Source organism: Cygnus olor, chromosome 1 (assembly GCF_009769625.2).
Source record: "Cygnus olor isolate bCygOlo1 chromosome 1, bCygOlo1.pri.v2, whole genome shotgun sequence".
Lineage (NCBI taxonomy): Eukaryota > Metazoa > Chordata > Aves > Anseriformes > Anatidae > Cygnus > Cygnus olor.
Window position 1 is genome coordinate 147,124,934 of NC_049169.1, and position 23,648 is coordinate 147,148,581.

Genomic DNA, 23,648 nt, shown 5'->3' on the forward strand with positions numbered 1-23,648 from the left:
AGCTGTAGGACAGGTGTTGAATTGATTTTTCAGAAGATGACGCTAAGTTCTGGCCATCTCCACAACTGAGTGAAGCCCTGATCTTGTTTAGGTACCTACCTCTCAGAGAGCTTGGGTGCCTAATACAAAGCAGCACATTGCTCTAGGCATCGAGGCACCCAGAAGTAGATACTGCAGCAGTGAGGTTTTCATACAGTTTTAGTTGAGCATTACTAGCTAACATTTACTTAGTCTGCAGAAAGCTGAGCAAGGTAACACTTCTCTTCCCCTTCTTTCTTTAAAGGCTTAAGAGGTTCACCTGGCGTTGATGGTTTCAAAGGCATGCCAGGCCTGAAAGGAAGACCAGGAATCAAAGGAATCAAAGGAGAATTTGGTTCATTCGGGGCTCGGGGCGATAAAGGCGCACAGGGCGCACGAGGCTTTAAAGGTATTTGCTTATGGGTGGTACCAGTGTTTGCTTTTCACATCTGGAGAACTATTTTGCAAGGGTACACAGACAAGGACAACACATTTTTGACATAGCCGGGTTAGCTCAGACATTCCTCCACCTATTTCACACATGGGCCTCTGGCTGAGAGGCCTGGATTTTAAGCTCAAGGAGGGCTTTGTGAATCCTGAACATGGTCAGGTTGGAGACAGATACCTCGTTACCCTGTTTATCTGAGTGTTTCCCTTTCACTAGAACTACCCACTTGTTTGTGCTTTCTCCAGTGTGATTTGTTTTTTATGAACACAAGATAACTGATCTATTGAGAGGTAAATTATCTGTCACAGAGGAGGCTGTGTCCAGCTCCCCAGAATAGTATGTACAAAAGGTTTAACTCGGTTTTCATGTTTTCTTATGCTTAATTGTTCTGCTGACATGTTGTATTGATGCAGACAACTTTTTATGCAGATGGGTTTCCCATAGCTTGTGCAAGGTTATCCAGTAATCCGTTTTTGCTAATTTCACTCTTCTGTTTTTGCTTTCTCCAGCACAGTGCCGCTGACTAGCTTTTAAAAATATGGTTGTTTTCTTACCCTCTAGGTGACCGTGGGGAACAGGGTCCCCCAGGAGAGCCCCCAAAGCTGAAGCCTAGCATGATGATGGAAGTTAAAGGTGAAAAAGGAGATGTTGGAGAAACCGGCACCAAGGGATTCTTCGGCTTGAAAGGTCAGTGGTCACGACAAAGCAAAGCAAGCACATTCACGGCTATTGATCGGTGTCTAAGTATTTTCTCAGTTGCCATATAAAATATTCTCTGCTCAATGCACCACTGTGCTGCAGCCCACAAGGTTGACAAGGAAAGCTGAGCTCACAGCTGAGTTTCGTGGAGAGAAAGCCCAAAGAAAGCACTTCGTGTTTATGCCACATGTGTGTGCCAGCACGTTGTGGTGCTGTGTTTAGGGAAGGCTGCTACCATGAAACTTCTTCCACACAAGCAACTCCATATCGTCCTTCCCTGCTCTAGTGTTTTAAGTCTTCTTTATTTTTATTTTCCCCGCCTGCAGGTAGCAAGGGAATGCCAGGCCTCCCCGGTAAGACAGGAACTCCCGGGTCTCCGGGGCACCCCAGTTACGTGGTTGGTGTGAAGGGGGACATTGGTGAAAAAGGACTGACAGGTCTGAAAGGGTATCCTGGTCCGGCTGGCTCTCCTGGCATCAGAGGCTTCCCTGGCAGCACAGGAGGCAGGGTGAGTACATGCCCATGGGTGGCAACACAGTGTCCTTTTGCTGGCATTCAGCTTCTCTAGGGAGTGGCATTCACCCCTTGAAATTGTGCCAAGCATCTACAGCGCAAAGATTAAAATGCAGTAAAAATGGAATAAATAGACCAAATCATTTTCCTTGATCCTCCAATGTTCATTAAGCACAGTCCTTCCTCTTCTCAGTAAGAGACATCCAAATTTCAGGTGCCAGCTTTTTGCCTATAAGGACTCAGATTGCTCCATCAAGGTGCCTGGTTTTGTTAGCATAGCTGTTGATAAAAAATATTCTCAGCACTACATTTACTCTTCTTTTCTCTCCTACTGATGGTGCCACTGTCAAAAATTGCTCAGTGTCACTCACCTGATAGTAAGAAGTCTAAGAACCTGAGTTCCTTGAGCACAATTCACCATGATTCACTTTGGCAGCAAAATAACTTACATTGAGAAAAAATGAAGTCTTGCAAAAGGCCTGGCAGTAGATTCACACATATCATTTATTTAATAGAGCCCAAAAAAAATTGCTCCTTTCTCAGTTGGGTATGCCCTTAGATTTCAATAGAACTTTTTCCTAATTAAGTACTACGAGACGCAGTGCCAAATATGTGCAACATGATGCTCTCAATTTCAAATTTAAGACTTCGCAAACACAGCTTGTGACTTGGTTTGCACTGGTTTGGTTTAACCAATTTCAACCAAATGATTCCACTTATAAAGAACCGTGGAAACAAAACAAAATAAAAAGGTAAATTTAAAGGTGTTTTTTTTTTTCAATATTTAAGCTATGCTGCTTGGAAGGTTGAATAAATCCTATCATCACTAACTAATACCTGTTTTCAATCATATAACAGGGAGATAAGGGTGTCCCAGGAATTTCAGGCCATTTTGGTACTCCTGGCTCCCATGGTGAAATAGGTGAGTTTGCTCTCTTATCTGAGCATTCTTTGTATTCATTAATCATCAAGTGCATAACAGGAAGTTCTGTAGGGTCTTCAGTCTTAAAGGGTCCTTGTACAGTCTTACAGTAAATGTGAGAGGCTGTGAAAAGGTTGATATTGTTAATTTCATGTAACATGTATAAATCCATGGGGGGCATAAGGAAGGCATTGTTCTAGAGGCTGTTTTTCTTCCTTCAACTTATTCTTCTTTTTATTTAGAAAGATAATTATTGCAGAATTTTGCCTTGGAAGTTGCCAAACTCCTTCAAAACATCAGGAAATACTATTTAAATTGAAGCCTTGCCACTCATTTGTTTTTTCACCTGAAACAGGTGAGCCGGGAGATACTATAAACTTACCAGGAATGCCAGGTCTTAAAGGGGAAGTTGGTGTGCCAGGCCTAACAGGTATTCATTTCACAGTCATTCTGGATGTATAATTTTTCATGTACTAAAGTCCATAAAGGAAAGGAGGGAGAGCTTAGCCTGTGTGCTTTTGATGACTGTTGAGCTCCTGAAGAGGTGCATCTTTGAATATGTGCTATGGTTACCTCTTCAAATGAAAGTACAGTTATGGCAGTAACCATCAATCACATGCAGATGTAGTAAAACATTTCCTTTTTTTTTTTTTTGCCATTGGTGACAAAAGAGGAATATAAGGCCATAATTATGTAAGAGGGGATAGCAGAATCAGGTTTATTTTTCATTGGGTTGGTTAGATAATGTAGTAAAATTTGAGCTATCTCTGTACATTCAGCACATTTGAACATTGGTGTCATATTCCACATAATATGGGGAGTACTTTTAAAAAACAAATTTAATGATGGATTGGCTGACCTACTGTAGAAGAACATTTGTTCTCCCAGGCAATCCAAGCACTCTGACTTGAAGAATGTCTTTATGCAGCAAGATCAGGACTCATCAAGTAGCCAACTTCACATTACACAGGTTAGCTTTTATCATACAGAGATTATTGAGAGAATAATGTGCTTCTGTGGTTTTTGCAGGCTTAAGAGGAGGCCCAGGACAAAAAGGCGAAGGGGGTGAGCCTGGTAACCCTGGCATTGAGGGCATCAGGGGCACACAGGGTGTCCCTGGCTCCTTGGGACAGGAAGGTAAAATATTCTTCTTTTTTAACATGCCAAAGAATAAAACTGGATGAGAAGAGAAAGGAAAAAAGGAAAAAAAAAAAACTCTTACTCTCTGGAAAGAAAGTCATTAAGTTTTTAAAATGTTGATCGTTCTGTAAGTTGGTAAAGAGCAGCAAAAAGGACATGGAACTCCCAGGAGAACTTATTAAGAGGAAATTTCAAAAGAATAACGCTACCTTATTCCAGTTTTTCCTTTTTTATAGCAATCGTGTCCAGTCAAAGTGTTGCACTGCTGGCTTACTTAGGTATTCTAATGCTGCCTCAATATGGCGAGGAGGTGGGCATTTCAATGCTCTTTTCTGCCATAAATGAAATAAATATCCCACAGGACCCAGTTAGAGAACCTTTGAGCCAGTTTCCTTGGCTGACTGTACAAGAATACAAGGAAATTGAAATGAGGTCTGGCTCTGGCTGGATCATAAACTTGCAACTTAAGGAACATGTCTCATTGCAGGATGATCGTGAAAATGCTCCTTCAGAGCAGTTGCTCCACATGTCTCATTTAATTATAGGGCTTAGAAGCTCCATCCAAGACTGGAGCTGTTTTGGTAGGCACCTCACTGAGAAACGGCACTAGTCTGATCAGCTTTCCAGTCAGAAAGCCTGGGCAGACGGGGAAACTGAGGTGCACATAAATGAAATTACTTATTGTAACTGGTAATAGATGTAAAACTATCATTTTAATAGGAGGAGCCCACTATATTTCTGAGGTTGTCAGAAACCTGAAATTTGCAGTTAACTGTTCTGTTTCACCTTGCCCGTCCTACCTTTTCTCTCTTACTTCCTCCACTCAGATGTATAGTGCAGTGTCATACAATGACACTGGTGGGGGGAAGCCTTCATTTTGCTACCTGGGAGAATGAAGGTAGCACAAGGCAGTGTTTTGGGCTGTTGGTTTTTAAGGACACTCACGAACAATGATTCACCATTGTCATGTAGGATTGCCGGGACTGGTTGGCCCCCCAGGGCAGCAAGGAAGCCCCGGGACACCTGGATCTCAAGGTGAAAAGGGAACTCCTGGCTGGCCTGGCTTACCCGGACAAGCAGGTATTTATACAACTTAGGCTATTCAGTCATTTCAGTGTGAGCACTTGCTGTTGTTCTTTTGGTATAAAGAAGAAGAAGGAGGCTTTTTCTAATTCACTGTGGCAGAGCTCCCTCTAGTAAACATGTGTTCCTCAAAAAGCCCAGAAACATTAATGGAGACCCGTGCAGTTCATGGGTTCTAAAGGACTGGGGGTTACTAAGATCACTTTAAGTGATTGTGAGCTTCCTCTCTTTTTTCCAGGAAAGCAGTTTTCAAGAAACATTTTCATTTTTCATGACAGCTGAGAAGAAAAGCAAAAAGATATTTAAAATAAAGCAAGAGTGGTGATATACAGTATTAGAATGTTATAATGTGGCATTAGATAGCAAACAGTATATTTGTTCTCCATCATCCTCAGAAACCACTAACTGATCCCACAGGTGTTTTTATGGATTTAGTAACTTACGTCTGACTTATGGCTCAGGCAGAATTCTGCTATCAAAATAAAGGCAGTAGTTTATAACTAAGCTGTTTGTATCACAGGATGCAGAATCTCATTGTCTGCCACCTGACTCCTTAATGTATGAAGTAAGCAGATTTTTCTCTACAGTACAGCCAAAAATTGCCCTATTTTTAGTGAGATTCATCTATCTGAATCTGCATCAAATCGAAGCTAATAAGGTTTTGAAGGCTGCCTTTATAGACAGTGAAGAAAGGCAGACACTTATTTTTGTGAAGGTTTAATTGTCCTCCAGAACTCTGGCCATTGATTACCATTCATAACTAGATGGTACGCATCTAGTTTTAAAATCACGCTTAACTTTTTGATAGGTACAAATAAATGTGGTACATTTTGCCAGCAGTGACAGCTATTAGACATTTGTTAACTGGTGTGTTATTTTTAAATGACCCACAGTGAATTTCTCCTGAAGAGGGCTTCATTATAATCACATTTAGAGTGTACAATTATCCCATAACTGTCTTGGTTTGAAGACTTTGGAAAACCATAAATGGTTATTAACAAAATTGTGGTCTCAGGACTGGAACTAATGGCATGCTACCAGACAGATCAGAGATATTTTAAGAAATACCTCATAGTGAGCTTATTGGATAATAACACAATTGCTAATCAAAGAAGAAAAACCATAGAGTGCTGTATTTCATAATAAGCTTATTGCAATGAATCAATTTGCATATAATACGAAAGAGTTTAACATAGAATCATATTTATTCAAGCTTTTCAGTTTTCTGCTGAGGAATATATACAGACTGATAGAAACTATTAAAATAATCATGACTATAACTTTAAAACAGGCTTGCCTGGCTTGAGAGGAATCAGTGGACTGCACGGTTTACCAGGCACTAAGGGGCTGCCAGGATCACCAGGTAAATGAGACTTTTACTCTGCCGGTTCACAGGTAGTGCGTTGTGTTAGCTGCAAGTTAGGTCTGTGAGATTTTTGCAATGGGACTTTCCTAACCGTGCCCTATAAAGCCCAGTGTGGAATTTACCTCATTGTGGACACTGGCAAACCACTTCACACACTTTGCGTGCTGCCACACAGATGAATTAGAACACAACTTCAAGTCATAGTTTCTTTACTCTTGCAAAGTCAAATCCTCAAGACCATTTTATTCCATTATGAGCATTACTTATTTATTCCATTATTCCTTTTTTTTTTCAATGGGTCACTATAGGCTCATGTATTCAGTAGATCCTCATGCTCTCTATATGTATGTTAGCATGCTGATATGTTATTGCATGCAGAAACCTTTCTTCTTAATTTTGAACTACTCCACAACAGGTCCAGATGGCTATGGCTCTGCAGGCTTCCCAGGTACCGTGGGTGACAAAGGAGAAGCAGGAGAGCCGAGCAGAGTGGAAGGCAGCCGAGGCCCTCCGGGTCAGAAGGGAGACAGAGGTGTTCCAGGTCTGTATCCTGGAGAATGTGATCTACTTGGTTTTTGTTCCAGCTGTGGGCGTTCAGGATGTCATGAAGTGCAATACAGTGTAGACAGTGATATAGTAGAGTCTGTTTGGAGTTCCTGCTGCTGCTTAGCCAAACCTTGCTCAGAAACAGCACTGTGTATTGCCCAGTGCTGGACAAGCTAGCTCCTCCTGGGCAGCCTGGGTCCTTCCCCACAGTAGCAGCCCATTGTAGCACACCCAGAGCTCAGCACGCTGCAAATGCTTCTCTCAGCCACCATCTCCCAAAATATTTATAAAGAGGATCCAGTTACACCAACACTATGGCTTTTCTTTCTTTCTTTGCATTGCAAATCCTTCAATATTTACCTTTCTCCTGAAAGCCTCGCTGTCCATTAACGTGTGATTTTTCCCTGCGATCACTCCTGTGCTCTATTTCCATGCACAGTGCTCTACTCATACCATCACCCTTGTGCGATGTAAGCATACGGCTTTCCAGCTCTGACCCACCTTGCTACAGCAGGCAGCACTTACCTCAGTATGGCTCACCACCAGTTCTTCTTCCATCACAGAGTCACCAGACTGATGTTATGGGTGAACAACTACTACTTTTTTTTTTACAAAAGTTTTCCAACATTTTGGCTCTAAAAGGACTGGCAGATATATATATATATTTAAAAAAAAAAAAAAAAAAAACAACTTACTGCTTTTACCTGTGTCACTGAATGTCTGTTTGTTGGTGCTCTACTTTATTATTGCTAACATGCTGTGTCTTCTTAAACACCATTCAGAGATTTAGTACCAAGCCCTGCAAGAAATAGCTTTTTGGCTTATTTTATTCCTGTTTGTTTGTTGGAACTAAATATGTTAGTTTCTTTTTACATGACTAAACAAGAGGGTTTTTATGGCTTCCTGACAACTTACATGTGCTTAAAAGGACAATTTTGAGCAAAAAGGTGAGGCAAATTTTTGGCCATTTAACACTTTCCATCTATAGAGAATTTCTTTGGATTTGAACTTTTGGTTTTAATTGACCTCCTCCTCCCCATCAAAAAAAAAAAAAAAAGTGTCTGTGACCTTGATTCAATAGGACACAGAAAAACAAAGCTGCTTTCTTGTCTGCTTCAATATACCTTGGATATTTTGAGTACTTCCTATTTTGAAGTAATATTTTACTTGGCAGATGCAAAATTATTAGCATTCCACACAGTGAGATGCAATTAGCTATCCAGAGAGCTTTGAAACAGAACTAGCATTTGTGGGCTTTTTTTTGTTTTGTTTTGTTTTTTTAAGAAAAACCTCCACATCATATCATCTGGGGGGAAAAAAAAAAAAAAGCAAAAATCAGTGGGAACTGCAGGTGTTTCCACTTTGAAAATCCCATTTTTATATGTAGTCAAAGGTGAGTCCTTATAACTGCAATTGTGCATTTTCCTTGCAGTACTGATTATTTCTTCTCTTCTTTTCAGGGATCCAAGGACCCTTTGGCATTCCTGGGCAGGACGGATTTCCAGGGCCTCCCGGGATTTCAAATATATCAGGATATCCTGGTGATAAAGGTTCCCCAGGTCTGGACGGAGTGCCAGGTAATTCATGCCTTGTGTCCCTCAGACAACACAGAAGATTAAGTAGAAAGTTAGCAACAGCAGTAGTTACTGCAATCTTTGTTCAGTAAAATATCCCTACTAAGTGCAACACTGAAGTACATGGCTCGATGCTCCTTGAATACTTGTTAGACACAACTAATGGCACAAAAGGTAATAGGGACAGAACTCTGATGCCAAAGGCCTTTCCTGCAGGGTGTCTTAATGGAAGGACTTGATTTTCATGCAAATAACAGATTTAACTGATCAGCCAAAATTCCCTTAACAACTTTCAGAAGCATTATGCTAACTTTCTACTTTAAAATTTAGATCTGTGGCAGACATGCAAATCTGCAGAATACTTTCTTAATCATTCACAGAATTTTCCTATGTGAAATTACATAGGAGAGCATTAGCCGCTCTTCCTTCTGAAAGTTCATTCTATGAGCCTATATTTTTCACACCTATGAAAGAACTACAGTGTGGCTCTGTGTATTTAGAAGCTGAAAATCCTGCTGCTTGTTGGACTGCACAATCATTTCAAACTTCAGTGCCACTGTGAAGCGCTTGTAGCAGAAGTTGCAGGTGTCCCATTATCATCTCTATGATGTGTGGAAATTTAATGTAAGCTCAGCAAAAACTTACAGGAGGCAAACTAGCTGTGGAGCCAACGAAGTACCTAGGTTTCCAGATGTGACTAGAATGCTAGTTGGCCTTACTCTGCATACTGATTCCCATTCCCCAGGCAGTCATTGGGTTAAAAAAAATAAAAATAGAAGCAGTGAGGAGAGTGGGATGAGAACAGGAAGACCATCTGCCACCTGATATGTTGATAGGCATGGCTCTTTGCTGTAAGCATCTTGCAATAGTACCCGCACTTGATCCAACTGCAACAGGCCGCATGGGAGATGCCCCACTGAAAACCCTAGTTACTAAGTCCTTCTCCCATTGGAAACAGGGTTCAAATCTCTTCTCAGGCAGCAGAGGTAGGAAGCTGCCAGGTTTACCTTCAGAAAATAGGTACTTCTGGAAAAGGAAGCTGTTCCCGTAACTGCCAAGACAGAGTGAAGTAGTTATTTGTATCCAGGTGTTCAGCTGAAGCACCAGAGTACATGGAACAGTAAGTCCTTGGCATATTTACCACCTCACCTGGGGCCGAGTCAGGTATTTGCTGATATCTGATTTCCCTCTAGTTGCTTGGAGAATTTAGGACAAAGCAGGGAGGCACCTAGTGAAGTGTGGCATTTGCTGGGGAAGGGATAGCTCACCAAAGGCCGCATCTCAGCAGGCATCTCACTGCTGCTGAAATCTTGCTTAAGGTGACACCAGGCTCTGTGGGAGCTTTGTGCTGATTCCTCTGCCACTGCAGCATAAGCGTATGCCAGGCTGAGAGCAGGAGTGCTGAATACGTCTGTTGGATAACTGAGCACGAGCCCCTTGCGTAAATTGAGGAAATAAAACCTGATGGGATACAATTAGATAGTTCTGTTACCTTCATCTGTGCCCAGGTATTGAGGCAGTATAGACAGATAACAGCTTGAATGTCCTCTAAACAGGCTATCCAGGACTACAGGGGCAGCCTGGAATACCAGCTCCACCTGGAAGCAAAGGAGAAAGCGGACAAGTAGGTGTGAGCGGACAAACTGGCCCAAAAGGAGATAGAGGTGATCCTGGATTAGCAGGGAGACCTGGGATTCCCGGGTACCCTGGGCCAAAAGGTAAGGATGGGAGATGCTGATCATCTGCAGGGGGAAACCCCCTATGCTACAGCAGCTTGAATAACATGACTTCTGAATTTATATGATCTGTACTGAAATGCAGTGATGTGATACGTCTTTTTGCACTAAAGGTCGCAAGGGTGAGCAAGGTGTCATCGGCTTTATGGGCACAGTAGGATTTCCAGGTGATCTGGGACCCATCGGACCCAAGGGGGACAGAGGACTGACTGGTGAGTAAGTGCAGTCAGGTGCATGGCTACTTTCTAAACAGTTTGCAGCCACACACAGCTGATCCAGCTGGCCCTGCTTTGAGCCTCCTAAGTCCTTTCCAACCTGCATGACTCCATGTGACCCATGGAAAATTGTAGGGGATGGGTGCCTGAATTTAACATGAGTAGTCAACTTTTTGCTGTAATTAATTTATTTTGTATGAGGTGCCAATTCCAAAATCAGACCCACTTTCAGAGAAAAAAGAAAAAGAAAAAAATTGTTGACTTAAAATAATCCTGCAGAGTAGACATACTAGATATTTAGAAATATCTATAACAACATGTATTTGTGTCTCCAGAAGCCCACCAAAAGATGGTGCTCTGCCTCAGAGAGCAGTCGGCTGTCTAGGGAAACCATCACAACCTCCTACATCATAACTGAGGAAGCAGTAGCGCCATTCATTTCCTTCTGCTTATCTTTGTGCAGTCCAAGAAAAGACAATCCCAATCCTCACATATGTTCCTCCAAGATCGTAAATATATGTCTTATACCCAAGGTAGTGAATTGTAGACCACGGTCCCTCTTTCACATACGCAGCCAAGTAACAGCAACATGTCTGTGGATGAAAGCACATTAAGGAAAATGTGCATATTTTTTAATGAAACTGTCTCATCTTGCCTCCTGTATCAGGCTTTCAGGGCCCTCCAGGCTCTCCTGGGCTGCCGCCTCTTCCTCCAAGGCTGTTTGCTGAGCAAGGTTCACCAGGTCCCCGTGGAAATACAGGACCTCAGGGAAGCCCAGGAGATATGGGCCCTCAGGGTCCACCAGGCGATCCAGGTAGGAATTGCACACTCAGAGCGAAAGCTCAGTTGTCCTTAGCAGAGAGGTCACCAGAGCACTGCTTTGGCTCTCTTCAACTCTAAATCCTACAGGTCAGAAAGGAGAGTCAAATTTGGGTTTTTCAAAGCCAAGGGCTTGGCTTTCCTCCCCCTCTTAACGTTCAGAACTTAAGCAAAACAGGAATAAACTCTGACAACATTCAGCCAAAGCAATGCCAGATATAGATGCAGCCATTTAAATCAAGAGTGGGAGTCCTTTGTGGAAGCGCACACATCCCTGTGGGTGTGCTTTTGGCCCAGGAGATATAGTGTTAGTGATACATGGACCAGACACAGTGCACCTCTTGCTAATGGCCTTGTCAGAGATGCGTGGTGGTGGCAAGAGTGAAAGATTAAGGTTGTGGGTGTCGTGTTGTCGCGATTCTAGCAGCCTTTTCCAATGAAGTTAGTGCTTTTTGCCTGAGCAGGAACCACGGGATATCACTTTTAGTGTAAATTGGTAAACCTGGCAGATAGGACCGAACGCGCGCAAGTAGAGCACATGCTATCAGAGCAAGTAGCATGCTGATATCTCTGCAGCCACTGTGCTCATAACTGTTGTTGGTGCAAGGTTTTAGAGGCTCACCTGGAGACCCAGGGCTCCAGGGCAGAGGTGGCATTCCAGCTCCTCCGGGATCCAGAGGTGAACAAGGAGCAATGGGGTTTCAAGGTCCAGTGGGATTTGAAGGTAAGAGATGTCACACAGCACTTCTTCCCTCTTTCCCATTTCAGTGCCATAATTATTCTGTAGTTACTGTATCACTGGATGGGGAGGAGGGAGGAGAGAGACAGCTTGTTCCTTCACAACTTCTTCACAAGGCACAGCTAACTTTTAACAGAGGTAGCTTAAAGCAATGTTTTCAAAATAAGTTTTGATAGCTGCAGATGGCACTCCACTCGTGAATAAGTTTGTTTTGATCCGAGTGCATTTTCATGTTGGTTTTCTCTAATTATTTCAGCATAGAGTTTTACTAGCCGTTATGTTCATAGAAATGGATGTTTGCATAGGTGATATTTGCATGGACAACATCTAAGAGAATGTACCTGTGAAAGAAATACCCGTCTTTATCCAGTCAAAGAGCAGAAAGACTATTAAATACACAGACCAAAAGATATTTGCAGTTTTAACCGTATGTTGTGGTTTAACCCGGCCAGCAGCTAAACACCACACAGCCGTTCGCTCACCCTCCCCCCTCCCTCTCCGGGATGGGGGAGAGAAACGGGAAAGTGAAGCCTGTGAGTTGAGATAAAGACAGTTTATTAAGACAGGGAAAAGAATAACAACAATAATAATAATAATGATAGTAGTATTAGTAATAATAATGTGTATGAAACAAGTGATGCACAATGCAATTGCTCCCCACCCGTTGACCGATGCCCAGCCTATCCCTGAGCAGCCGGCCCCCCCTCCACCCCGGCTAGCCACCCCTATATATTGTTCAGCATGACGTCAGATGGTATGGAATACCCCTTTGGCCAGTTTGGGTCAGCTGTCCTGGGTCTGTCCCCTCCCAGCTCCTGCTGCACCCCCAGCCTGCCTGCTGGCAGGACAGAGCGAGAAGCTGAAAAGTCCTTGGCTTGGTGTAAGCACTGCTCTACAACAATTAAAACATCAGCATGTTATCAGCGCTCTTCTCATCCTAATCCAAAACATAGCACCCTGCCAGCTACTAGGAGGAAAATTAACTCTGTCCTAACTGAAACCAGGACACCATATAAAGCAGATGCAAACAATTCAAAAGCTATTGGTTATTCTTAGACCAAGAAAATGTTTTGAAGGAAAAAAGATGTGCATCTGTATTGCACAAAGTATGCTGAAGTTTATCAGAACCTTATATGTGACTTTCCCTGGCTCTGGTTGTGAAATGTATCATCTGATCTCTGATCATGCTGATCCAGCACCAACCTACGTCAAAATCAACTGCTTTAACCCTAGAACTATATCTCTTTTAACAATAACTTACCGTAAGAAGAGTTATTGTGCAATCAATCCTTGTTCATGGGCAGCTCAGCTGAAATACCAGCTAGCATGAGAGCACTTGTGGGAGCACAAACTAAGCTGTATTATTTTTTTTCCTCTTTCACCTAAGGCCAGCCAGGCCGCCCCGGTAGCCCTGGGCTGCCAGGCATGCCGGGTCGTAGCGTCAGCATCGGCTACCTGCTGGTGAAGCACAGCCAGTCCGACCAAGAGCCGATGTGTCCGATCGGCATGAACAAACTCTGGAGTGGGTACAGCCTCCTGTACTTCGAAGGGCAAGAGAAAGCACACAACCAGGACCTAGGTACGTGCAGGTATTGCTAGCAGCAGCTGCAATTCCATCCCTCTGACTGAGAAGAAGAAAAAAAAAATAGAGCTTACTTATAGAAAGCTGGGACTTCAACAGCCAGGCTTAGGAAGCACCAAAATGAGAAGATAAAAACCACATGTCTGCATAGTGTATCCGTGAGAGAGACTTTGCAAGTCATTAGTGCCATTTGAGGGGAACAGGAAAGCTGGTGACACGTTATGGACTGCAAGGCTTTACTGACACACGCTTGGGAAGGAGCAATAAACTGAAAACACGCATTGTCTTCTGCAAAAATGATTGCCATAATTTCTTATTTTTTTTTCTTTCTTAACAGGTCTGGCCGGCTCATGCTTGGCTCGTTTCAGTACAATGCCATTCCTCTACTGCAACCCGGGGGATATTTGTTATTATGCAAATCGAAATGATAAATCCTACTGGCTCTCGACTACAGCACCTCTCCCAATGATGCCTGTGGCAGAAGAAGAAATTAGACCATATATCAGCCGCTGCTCAGTCTGCGAGGCCCCAGCTGTGGCGATTGCTGTCCATAGCCAAGAAGCTTCTATTCCTCGCTGCCCTGAGGGCTGGCGCAGTTTGTGGATTGGATATTCCTTCCTCATGGTATTTGTCCTTCAGCGTCACACTGTGTGTGGCACTAGGCTTTAAGTATGTCTTAGACCCTAGGAAGGCTGCTCTGTCGTAGCTCCAGTAACATCAAAACTATGCAACATCCTGGGAAACTTGTTTCTAGGAAACAGGAGTGAGAAGCAAAATTTCTGTGAACCGCAGAGAAAATTGCCTCTTTGTCAGAATAGCATCTGGAACCCTTATTTTATGTACAAAATAATGTTTGAGAGCAGAGCACAGGTACAGCTGTGAATTACCAAGTAAAACTGCACTGTAGGCAGTAACCTGCAGAGCATTTTTACAGCTAGAAAAAGAGTGGGGGTTACTGATGAGCATCACTATTAAGAGGCTGATCGGGAGGGGGGGGGGGGGAAGACATTTTTTCCTCTTCTTTTAGAAACTGAAAATCATTGATTTTTGGTAGAAGATTAAGAAGCCAAAGTGTTTCATCTAGTCTGGAAAGAGACACAGCCTCCTGTTGTTTTCAAAGTTAATCTGCGGTGTTATGTCTCTAACGGCAGCAGGAACAGAGCTGTATATCCTATTGCTCGAAGGATCTCTTAGATCTTGTGATTACAAGATAATTAGGAAATGGGATCTAACAGAAGAGCTTAACATTAGGTGTGCGGTGTAAAACATAATGAAAGGCTTCGCCTCTTGTTCTGGCTCACTCCAAACTGCTACCTGTGGGAGCAGGACTGTACAGAGGGATCATGTAAGCACCGGAGGACTCAACATAGTTAACAGTACCTAGAATATGTTAGTGAACGATCCGGCTGGTAGTAATTTATCTGACTTGCTTGATGCACACTAGGGTCAAAACCTGCAACAGTATGTCCATGTTGTGTTCATGCATTAAATACTGGATTGAATGATGAAGTAAACAAGGCTGGAAAAAAGAGTAAGATTTGTCTGGCAGAAAACGTCATGGAATAGCTGTAGTCAACCCTTCCTGCAGATTATTTGCTTTCCAAAAGCTTCAACTTTTCAGGAAAGAAAAAAAAAAAGGAAATTGGATATTTTTCATTTAGTTCTAGAAAAAAGATTTGAGAAAAAGCAGATCCAATTTTTGTCAAGTCCTATGGCTTTGGAAATGGTCCTATGGTATGGAAAGGAAAAACCTTTCTTTTGCTTCTCCGAAAAGCCCCGATACGGATCTCATAGTTACTTCACAGGAATTCCAAGGATTAATTGTTTGTAAAGCCCATGTAAACATTCAGCATTGTTAAGGGCAAAGTTGTCACCTTAGCAAGAAGCTTTTGCAGGGACAAAGTCTGCCAGCACCAAGGAACGTACAGTGAGAGGAGTTTCAGAAGATTAAAGCTTTCACATTTTCCTATCTAGTGCTCAGATCAAACGACGTGTTTGGCATACACATTTTTTTGCTTCTTATGCAACTCTTGAAGGAGAAGTACAGCGTGCTTGTGGTTATTTCAGAGTACATGTTCTTTTACTTCTTGGCTTAAATTTGTTACCTCCTTCCCCTGGCTAAGGTACAATCCTGAAGGGAGTCAGCGTGGACTCCTGCCCAAACCACCTTAAACGTCGGGAAGATTTCATGCAGAGAGGGCGCTGAACTATAATGCTTCCTAAAAAGTGCCAGCCTTACCGAGGGATAAGAAGCCCTGACCAGCAAACAAGAAGCTATCACAGGCACAGAGCGGGAGATTGTACACTGAGCATAGGAAGGCCACAGCCCTTGCCCTAAGGTTGTCGAGCTCCCAAGCCAGTGCGTAGATAGTGTGTGCAGTTTGTACCAGCTGCTTTCCAGCTCCAATCGCAGAGGCCTCAAAACTATTAACAGTTCAGCCCTTCTTACCAGCTTTTTTATCCAGAAGGATGCTAGAAGGGTTACACTCCAAAACATCATAGCTTAGCACATCTTGCAATTTGGACCTGTTTAAAAAATAATAATCTAAGACCTCAGCAACGTGCAACACCGATCAGAGATCAGATCCTTTACTCCATTAAAAGGTGGCCACTTGTGTTACCCATTTACATGGACACAGCGGGCCTCTGAGCATAAACCAAGGCCAACAGATTTCTTCCCACATTTACAAAACTATTTAGCAACTTTTCCAGCTGCTTTCATTTGTATTGCAAATACCTTCAGTTTTTAACAGAAAATTAAGCAACTTCACTTAAACATGCAGCTGTACAGCCCTCAAAGGGACTGAGGAAATGCCTGTTTTGTTAGAGATCCCTTTGACAGAACATAAGTAACGTTGTTTGTTACTGCAGTACTTGTCAAAGGTAACAGTTGAGTGGTTTAAAGGTGCATGATGCTGTTGTAATGTGCTGTTAATGAATATATGATAGAGGGAAGATATCTGTATAGAAGCTAACTTTTTTTTTTTTTGTTTCCACAGTGCTCCTTAAGTGCAGTGCAGAGTAAATAAGACTTTATAATGAGGGAAATTCAAGTTAGCTATATGGAAAAAAAAAGTTCTACTTAATGATGGCAACCAGAGGAACAGGCTGCCCATAGAGTTTGTGGAAACTCCATCCTTGGAGTTATCAACAACTCCACGATGCCCACAGCAACCTAGTGCAACTTTGAAGCTGGGTCTGCTTTGAGCAGAGAACTGGCTGAAGTGCCAGAGTGCTCCTCACCCAAATGATTCTCCAGGTCTAAGACTAGAAACAGCGAAAATCCTGGCTATAGCAAAGATGTTTGTCAGAAGTGGCATCAGCATATGAGATTATTCTTTTGTATAAAGGATAGCCAAACCCTTACGTCTTACACGGTTGCAGGATTAGCCTTCTGTCTGCTCTAGGGTTAAGAATTAGGAGCACTTCTAGTGTTTTTTCTCTTTTCCCCACACGTAAGTTTTTGACGGCATTGCCTGAGGTTGTACTCTGAACGCTGCCCTCCTTGTCTCCCTTAGCACACTGCAGCTGGTGATGAAGGTGGAGGACAGTCGCTGGTTTCTCCTGGGAGCTGCCTGGAAGATTTCAGAGCTACTCCTTTCATCGAATGCAACGGCGCACGCGGAACCTGTCATTACTTTGCAAATAAATACAGCTTCTGGCTCACTACGATTGACCAGCCCTTCCAAAGCAAGCCCTCAGCAGATACACTCAAGGCAGGACTCATCCGAAGCCATATCAGCAGGTGCCAAGTCTGTATGAAAAATTTATAGAAGTCTTTCATAGTATAAGGAACCTGCTTATCCTGTAGTTCTTGTACAGTGAAACCTTCTATGATGTTTAGACATTTGAATAAATCATGTTGGTGCTTTTTTTTAACTTATTACCTCAAAAGCTGAATGGAAATTTAATTTTAAAAGTGTCTGTAAAAGCAAATTAAGTGTAACAGAAATCAAGTCTAACACACAGACCTAGTGTTGTGTTCTCCTACTATACAGTATATATATATTTTTTTGCTAGTCTAACATTATGTCATTTGCCAAATGCTACAAATACTCAGCTTTGAAACACAAAAACTTCAGTAGTAAATGAATACCTTGGTCAGATACCCACTGCATTTACTTTAGGATAACGTATGCATCTTTTCTATTAACTGTATTTGTCACAACACTAAACACTAGCAGCTACAATTCATTCAAACAATTAACACACTGTGATCACACTAAGCCTTAAAGCCTAGCAAAGTACTGAAAACGTACACTGGAAGGTGCTCATGTCCAGCATTAAAACCTAACTTCAATGACAGTATTTTATGCTTGGGCATTTCAAACACACACCCAGAACAATCATCTTTTTCTTATATTTGTGTTTTGTTTTTTTTAAGCTTCACCACTCTTTAGCACTTAATCACTGGAAATAGCAGAGAAGCCCACAGGCCTTCCAAAAAGAGTAACCAAAAAATGCACATCTCTTCCTGTTTTGGTCAGGAGACTACATGATGAAGGTCAGCACATTACTTTAAAAGTCTGGCATTTTTTTTCTAGACATACTCCAGGCCAAAGGATCCTTACAAAGGTCTCCCGCTCCACCGTGTTGTGGACATTGATCTGTGGTGTCATGTTACTCACAGCACCGAGTATTTTTTGCATTGCAGCTTTTCCCCTCTGAAACCAGGCTACTCATCACAAACATGTATTACCCATGTGCTGTTGGAGCTGCTGTCACACGTAGGGTAGGTCTTCCAGGACAGCCTATTGTTCAATGCCATGTTACCTTGAAGGTCAAAACTTGCAGCCCTGCCAGTTGTCTGTCTGGAGGCATGGGGTCCTGGCAGCTGGGAACATGTGGCAACGTGATGACCAGCATATCTGCCTGCACGCATCCTTCCTCGCAAAAGCAAAGGGGAAGGAAGCAGAGCATTTATTTGGCACAATCTTTTTCCATAGAGAACCATGTCATTGCATGCCAGGCTTGAGAAATGGCCACAACGGATAGCTCTCCCCTTCTAAAGAAGCCATTTAACCCAAAGCTGTCTGTCACCACTACAAGAGAGGGAGGGAGAGCACGGTTGCAAATGATTCTCTTCCCATTGACATAGTCTGATTATATACCCAAACACTAAAAACTGAAATCGAAGAGACTTCTATAACGACAATTGATTTTTCAACTGTTCACTCCTGCTTCAGGTGTTTATTGGGTTTTGTAATTACATTCCATCCTCACTGTATCATAAATAAAATCTGTTTTTTTTCTACTCCTCTATTTGTTGGTGATTGCCATTTTGTAAACAGTGTTGGTGGTGGGTTTTTTGTGTTTTTTTTTTTTTTTCTAAAAAATGCATGTGGACTGCTCTTTTGAATTACTTTGTTTGCACCTAAGCCAGAAAGAAAAATAAAAGCATTACCATAATGCTCCATTCTACTTCTTCAACCAGGAATAAATTTTGTGGCACTTAAGCCATTCCAGAAGGGAACTGCAGTTGCTCCTTTAAGCTGAACTGTGGAGATGGTAGTATTTCATCTGTTGTTAGAAAGAGGAATTCAAGCCAATAAATTGTGATGTTGCAAATTAAAGCAAAGTATTATTCATGTTCCACAACATTCAAGAAACCAACATTAACCAAACTTGACAAGTGTTACCTCTGCAAAAAATGTAAAGTGTAACTTCAGTTAAAGTTCTGAGCTAGCACAGTTTCTAGCCGAGATTAGTTGTGCGTATAATTAGATATATCCATGAAGTGAGAAATTACATGAGCTTAAAATCAGTTTTCTGGCCATACTGTAGCTATGAAAGGCAGCCTCTGAACAAATTAATTCCACTGGTATTTGTTTCAGCCAAATAAAATACCTAGAACTGAAAACATTGCAGTGCACATTAGCCAAATCTATTCCACATTTGCCAATCCTTTTAAATTACACACAGCAGTAACAAACACCCCATAATCATCAATTTACCTCTTCCAGGCCATCAGTGGTTGTCGGATGACCAGTTAAATCACTTGTGATTTTTATAGTGTGCAACTCTTGCAATGCAGCACATGAATTTTTTTTCAACAGAATTCAAGTACAGGTTATACAAACCTGTAAAAAACAATTATGTCAGCAACAACAGCTAACTATTTACACTTTAATGGCTGCTATGTTGCATAATCTCCATATACAGCTAATTTTTTTTTTGCATGAAAAGCCTCAGCAGATAGGTCTTTCCCCACGAGCTGTGTTGTCTATTAGTTTTCTGACTCTCAAAAGCTGTTCTAAGCAAGTTTGCTCAGTACAGTATCATCAGCACAGTGGTGGGTTGAAATGCACTCAGGAAATTAGAAGAAAATAAAAACATGCCACACAGCAGTGAACTTTTGTACTTTCTTTGTGTACGTCATGTGCTTCAGGTCCATGTACTTATACACAAGTTTCTCCAAACAACGCTTACTCACTGTCTGGGAAGGGGAGGGAGCAAGTACACATGAACACATGGGATGCTTGCAGCAGCCAGAGGGTTTCAGCCTGCCAGCTACCTTAGTGCACAGCACGGCACTTGCAGGGGAAATGCCTTGTCCGAAACACTGACCAGATAAATTTGCCTCCCTGATGCACCTACTCCCAGGAAGTTAAAACATTTTTTTCAGGAAATAGGATTTTTCAAAACAATCTTTTCACTTAACCATACCACTCCAGCCTAGGATGTGAAAACCACAAGTTTTTTGCCTGTTTCTGACTAATAGTTAAATATTTTGCTTCAAAGCATGCTGCTTGCGTCCTACGCTTCACTATCTGAAAATACCCTGAAGTATAACATGCTGCTGAGCCTGGAAAAGGTCAGCAAGGTTATATTCCCCTCCATAGGTAATGGTGTATCAGCATATCGGCATAGCTATAGTGAAGTCAATTGGCCAGCTGACACCAAAATTTCTCGCTCTACGTTAACCAAATCTGCCATGTCTTCTCACACACTGTGATTGGGCTTGTCCAAGGCATGTGGAAACAGAAAATCACCAATGTGCAGGCAGTAAACATGACCCTGTAACAGGTGTTATCAGACTGCTGCCAGGAGAGAGGTGGCATGGTCTCTGTATGCTGTATGGGTTTGGCTGCACCTTATCTGGCTGCCAGAGACTGAAACCTTGCCTTGGCCTCTCTCTGACACCACCTTCAAGACACACACTTGCCGTGTGTTTGGTCTGAATGCAGTTGGTTTCACGGTGTTGTGCTTTCCACCGTGACATGGACAATGGCATAACCAAGCCGAAGCACACAGGCAGCCGCCTGGCAAGGCCCGTAAAACCACCCTCACTGGCCCGCCATCCGGCCCTACCCCACAGGTCACAGCCTGGCCTGGCTGGCATGGGCAGGCCAATAGCTCACATTCAGGTGGTGTTACAAAAAAATAGCAACTATTTCACTGTTTATACACTCCACATAATCTGGCCAAACATAACAAGGAAGAGCGGAAAAAATAAATATTTGTAAAATAAGCTTCCCTCCCTGTCAGGGCAAGCAGAGCTTCATACACCACTGCTAACACTCATGCAGAGGCCTCCCCATGCAGCCATGAAAGGCCTGAGTCCAGGCCTCATATCGAAATTATTAGTGGGGAAAGCAACATTGGAAGGGCAGGGGAAATCCCCACACTGGGCAGGACACAGAAAAGCTGACATTAAATAGGGACACAGCCAAGATGTGTCCCAGAAGGCGTGGCAATGTACTGCCTCAGCCCTCAGAGGATTTGAATTTTTGACACCAAGCAAGTAGCGTTTGAGCTCTCCAGCCTGTTCCTCAGGCAGCAGGGACAGGCCACCTCAGCAGAAATGGCCTCGCAGTTGATGCCTGCCCTCCCTGCTGCTTCCACCGTCAGCCACCACAGGCAACAGCATTCACTGCAGCCTCTGTGCCAGTGGCATCCCCGGGCTCATTACAACTACAAGCCCCTTCACACCGTGTAAGCACAGCGGCTCTCCCAAATCATTTCACTTTTCTGAAACAGTCACTTATTCCTATAACCACTTATGCATGCACATGTTAGCTTGTGAGGTTATTAAGACAATAAAAATTAGGACATGTGCACATCAGCATTGGTTCCTGCGCTGCCGCTTCAATACTCCTCCCCCTCATTAAGCCAAGCAGAATTCTTCTAGTAAAATTATGTAGGATGGGGGTATATAATGCCTTTTGCAGTGCTGGGCTCCTGCAGAAGCAGCAGGGAAATGAATGAATTTATGCAGGATATATAGGAAGCACAAGAGCAGGCCATATTGTATTAAACATCTATGTTGATAAAATAAAGAAATACCACTAAACAGGAAAATAGCCTTTGCAACTTCAGCATCAAGGGTTGAACTGTGCTCTGTAATCACACTTGCAGACATGAAGACAGCATAGGCACTGTTGCAGCACAGCATCAACACTGTGCTGTAAAATGGAGCTCAACTGCAGCAGAGCTTAAGTTACTACTAAAAATCCTACATAAAATCCCAGAAGCCTTCAAGTTTAGCTTGAGGGCACAATCTGACTTCAGAAAGCAGTGAAGAAATGGGACTAGCGTGTACATCGAATAATCCAGATTCCCTTTAATCTCTTATTAATAATTCCCATGCAATACTGAGTCTCCTGGGTTCTGCTGTGCAACCCCCTTGTCCACCACAGGTTGAGATTGACCACCCATCGTAGCCCAGGCATTTCTCAAGGAACAATAGCCAGCAACACCAAAAATCCATTAACATCATGCCAGACAATTGTAGCCCTTTGGGCAAAGGTACTGCATACAGCACTGCTTCCTGTTTCAACCCTTTCAGAAAAAATTCCCAGGTTGGAGCTTTTGGAAAAATTGTTGGAATTCCTTAAGATCTCCTCTGAATAAAATGCTGGAGCAATTGAAGTTTCAGTATCGATACCTTATGAAGTGTTAGATGTTAAATTTACAAACTTTTTTTCCTGTTCTGGATGTTCTAGGTGTAAAGCATGTTGCAACAAGTGACTAAAGGCTCCAGCACAGCCTTTGCATGCTGGAAGTTCAATTGTCACCAAATGCAGCAAAGCCAGTGGCAGACTTCTCACAGACATGCTGGCAGATTGCTTTTGATCACAAACAAGATCAAGCAAGCCTTTTTGTCTCTTCCCAATCCAGAAAGAACTCTTGGTATTGGTCTTGAATTTTTGTCAAAAACTGGTAAGTTTTTAATTGAATACAGGTGATGTTTTAAACACCAGAGCCTGCACAATTAAGTCTGACAGATTGGCAGGTGTTAAACTGCAAACCTTTAACAAGACCAAGAGATAACAACCCTTAAACGTGACTGAGACTTTTCTCACATGCCATTCTTCCCCACTATGTACTCTGCATAAACTTGAAAGCAGCAAATAAAGCTTATTTGACCTTCAACTTGCTGCAAAGAAGCTAAACTGCTCAAGAGAACATACTTGGGAAAAAATATTTAAGATATACTTAAGAAATAAAATTATTACTATTTAGGAATGGTCTTCCTATGTACTATACAACCATGATTTGGGTGGGACAGAAAAAGGCAATGACAAAGCATATAAACAACTAACCTTTTAGTTTTAGGAAATGAAGCCAGAAGCATCCATAGGAAGATGAAGGAGACCCTACACAAGAACTTGCAGAACTGGAAACACACAAGCTACATTTTTTCCCCCAGTAGTAGTAACGTTTTGTTTTTACTAACTATCTTCTCTCTGCTTACCATGTCTCAGTGTGAGATACTGCACCACTGCATGAGTTCTTTGTAGCTGGGAGGGTTGGGAAGCTCTAGAAGCAGTATGAAGTAATAAACCCTCCTCTACTGCAGTCAGAAGAGACACCACGCACCTCTTTAGTGTTCCTTTGTGCACCTTTCTACTGTACAACAGGCAGTTTCTCTTCCCTTCCTCCTGTTATAAATCAGAAAACACCAGTTCTCACTTCCCTCCAGGTAGGATAGCATAGCTGATAAAAATCAAAAATGCAGCTTTGCCTGGGCATAGCCAAGGAGGAGTTGGAAGGGATAAAGAACCCAGATTTTCAACACTATGGTATCAGTCACCATAAAGAGGTATCATGCTTGTTTCTTTCCTTCCTTCTCAAAAAAAAAAACAAAACACTTTGCTTATCCACATAAAAAAACAACATGAGACAAATGAAGGAAAAGACTTCCTCCTGCAACTTCCATTTAAAGCAGCAAGATCTGTGATGTCGCCTGTTAATACATGAATGCCAGCATTAGAATTCACATTAATAAAGTCTCCATACGAAGAG

General features: G+C 42.5%; 1 protein-coding gene across 1 annotated transcript in view; it reads left to right on the forward strand.

The window, feature by feature from the left end:
- The window catches only part of COL4A2 (collagen type IV alpha 2 chain), a 139,968-nt gene extending 121,306 nt beyond the window's left edge, over positions 1–18,662 (forward strand). Inside the window, exons 31-47 of the mRNA XM_040536951.1 lie at positions 284–427; positions 1,028–1,153; positions 1,492–1,673; positions 2,537–2,600; positions 2,956–3,030; positions 3,630–3,737; positions 4,713–4,820; positions 6,115–6,186; positions 6,605–6,730; positions 8,196–8,312; positions 9,866–10,027; positions 10,159–10,257; positions 10,928–11,074; positions 11,687–11,803; positions 13,206–13,397; positions 13,738–14,024; positions 16,919–18,662. Coding sequence (XP_040392885.1) covers positions 284–427; positions 1,028–1,153; positions 1,492–1,673; positions 2,537–2,600; positions 2,956–3,030; positions 3,630–3,737; positions 4,713–4,820; positions 6,115–6,186; positions 6,605–6,730; positions 8,196–8,312; positions 9,866–10,027; positions 10,159–10,257; positions 10,928–11,074; positions 11,687–11,803; positions 13,206–13,397; positions 13,738–14,024; positions 16,919–17,173 — 2,381 coding nt within the window. The 3' untranslated portion in view covers positions 17,174–18,662. The remainder of the gene's footprint in view (positions 1–283; positions 428–1,027; positions 1,154–1,491; positions 1,674–2,536; positions 2,601–2,955; positions 3,031–3,629; positions 3,738–4,712; positions 4,821–6,114; positions 6,187–6,604; positions 6,731–8,195; positions 8,313–9,865; positions 10,028–10,158; positions 10,258–10,927; positions 11,075–11,686; positions 11,804–13,205; positions 13,398–13,737; positions 14,025–16,918) is intronic.
- Positions 18,663–23,648: the final 4,986 nt, after the last annotated feature.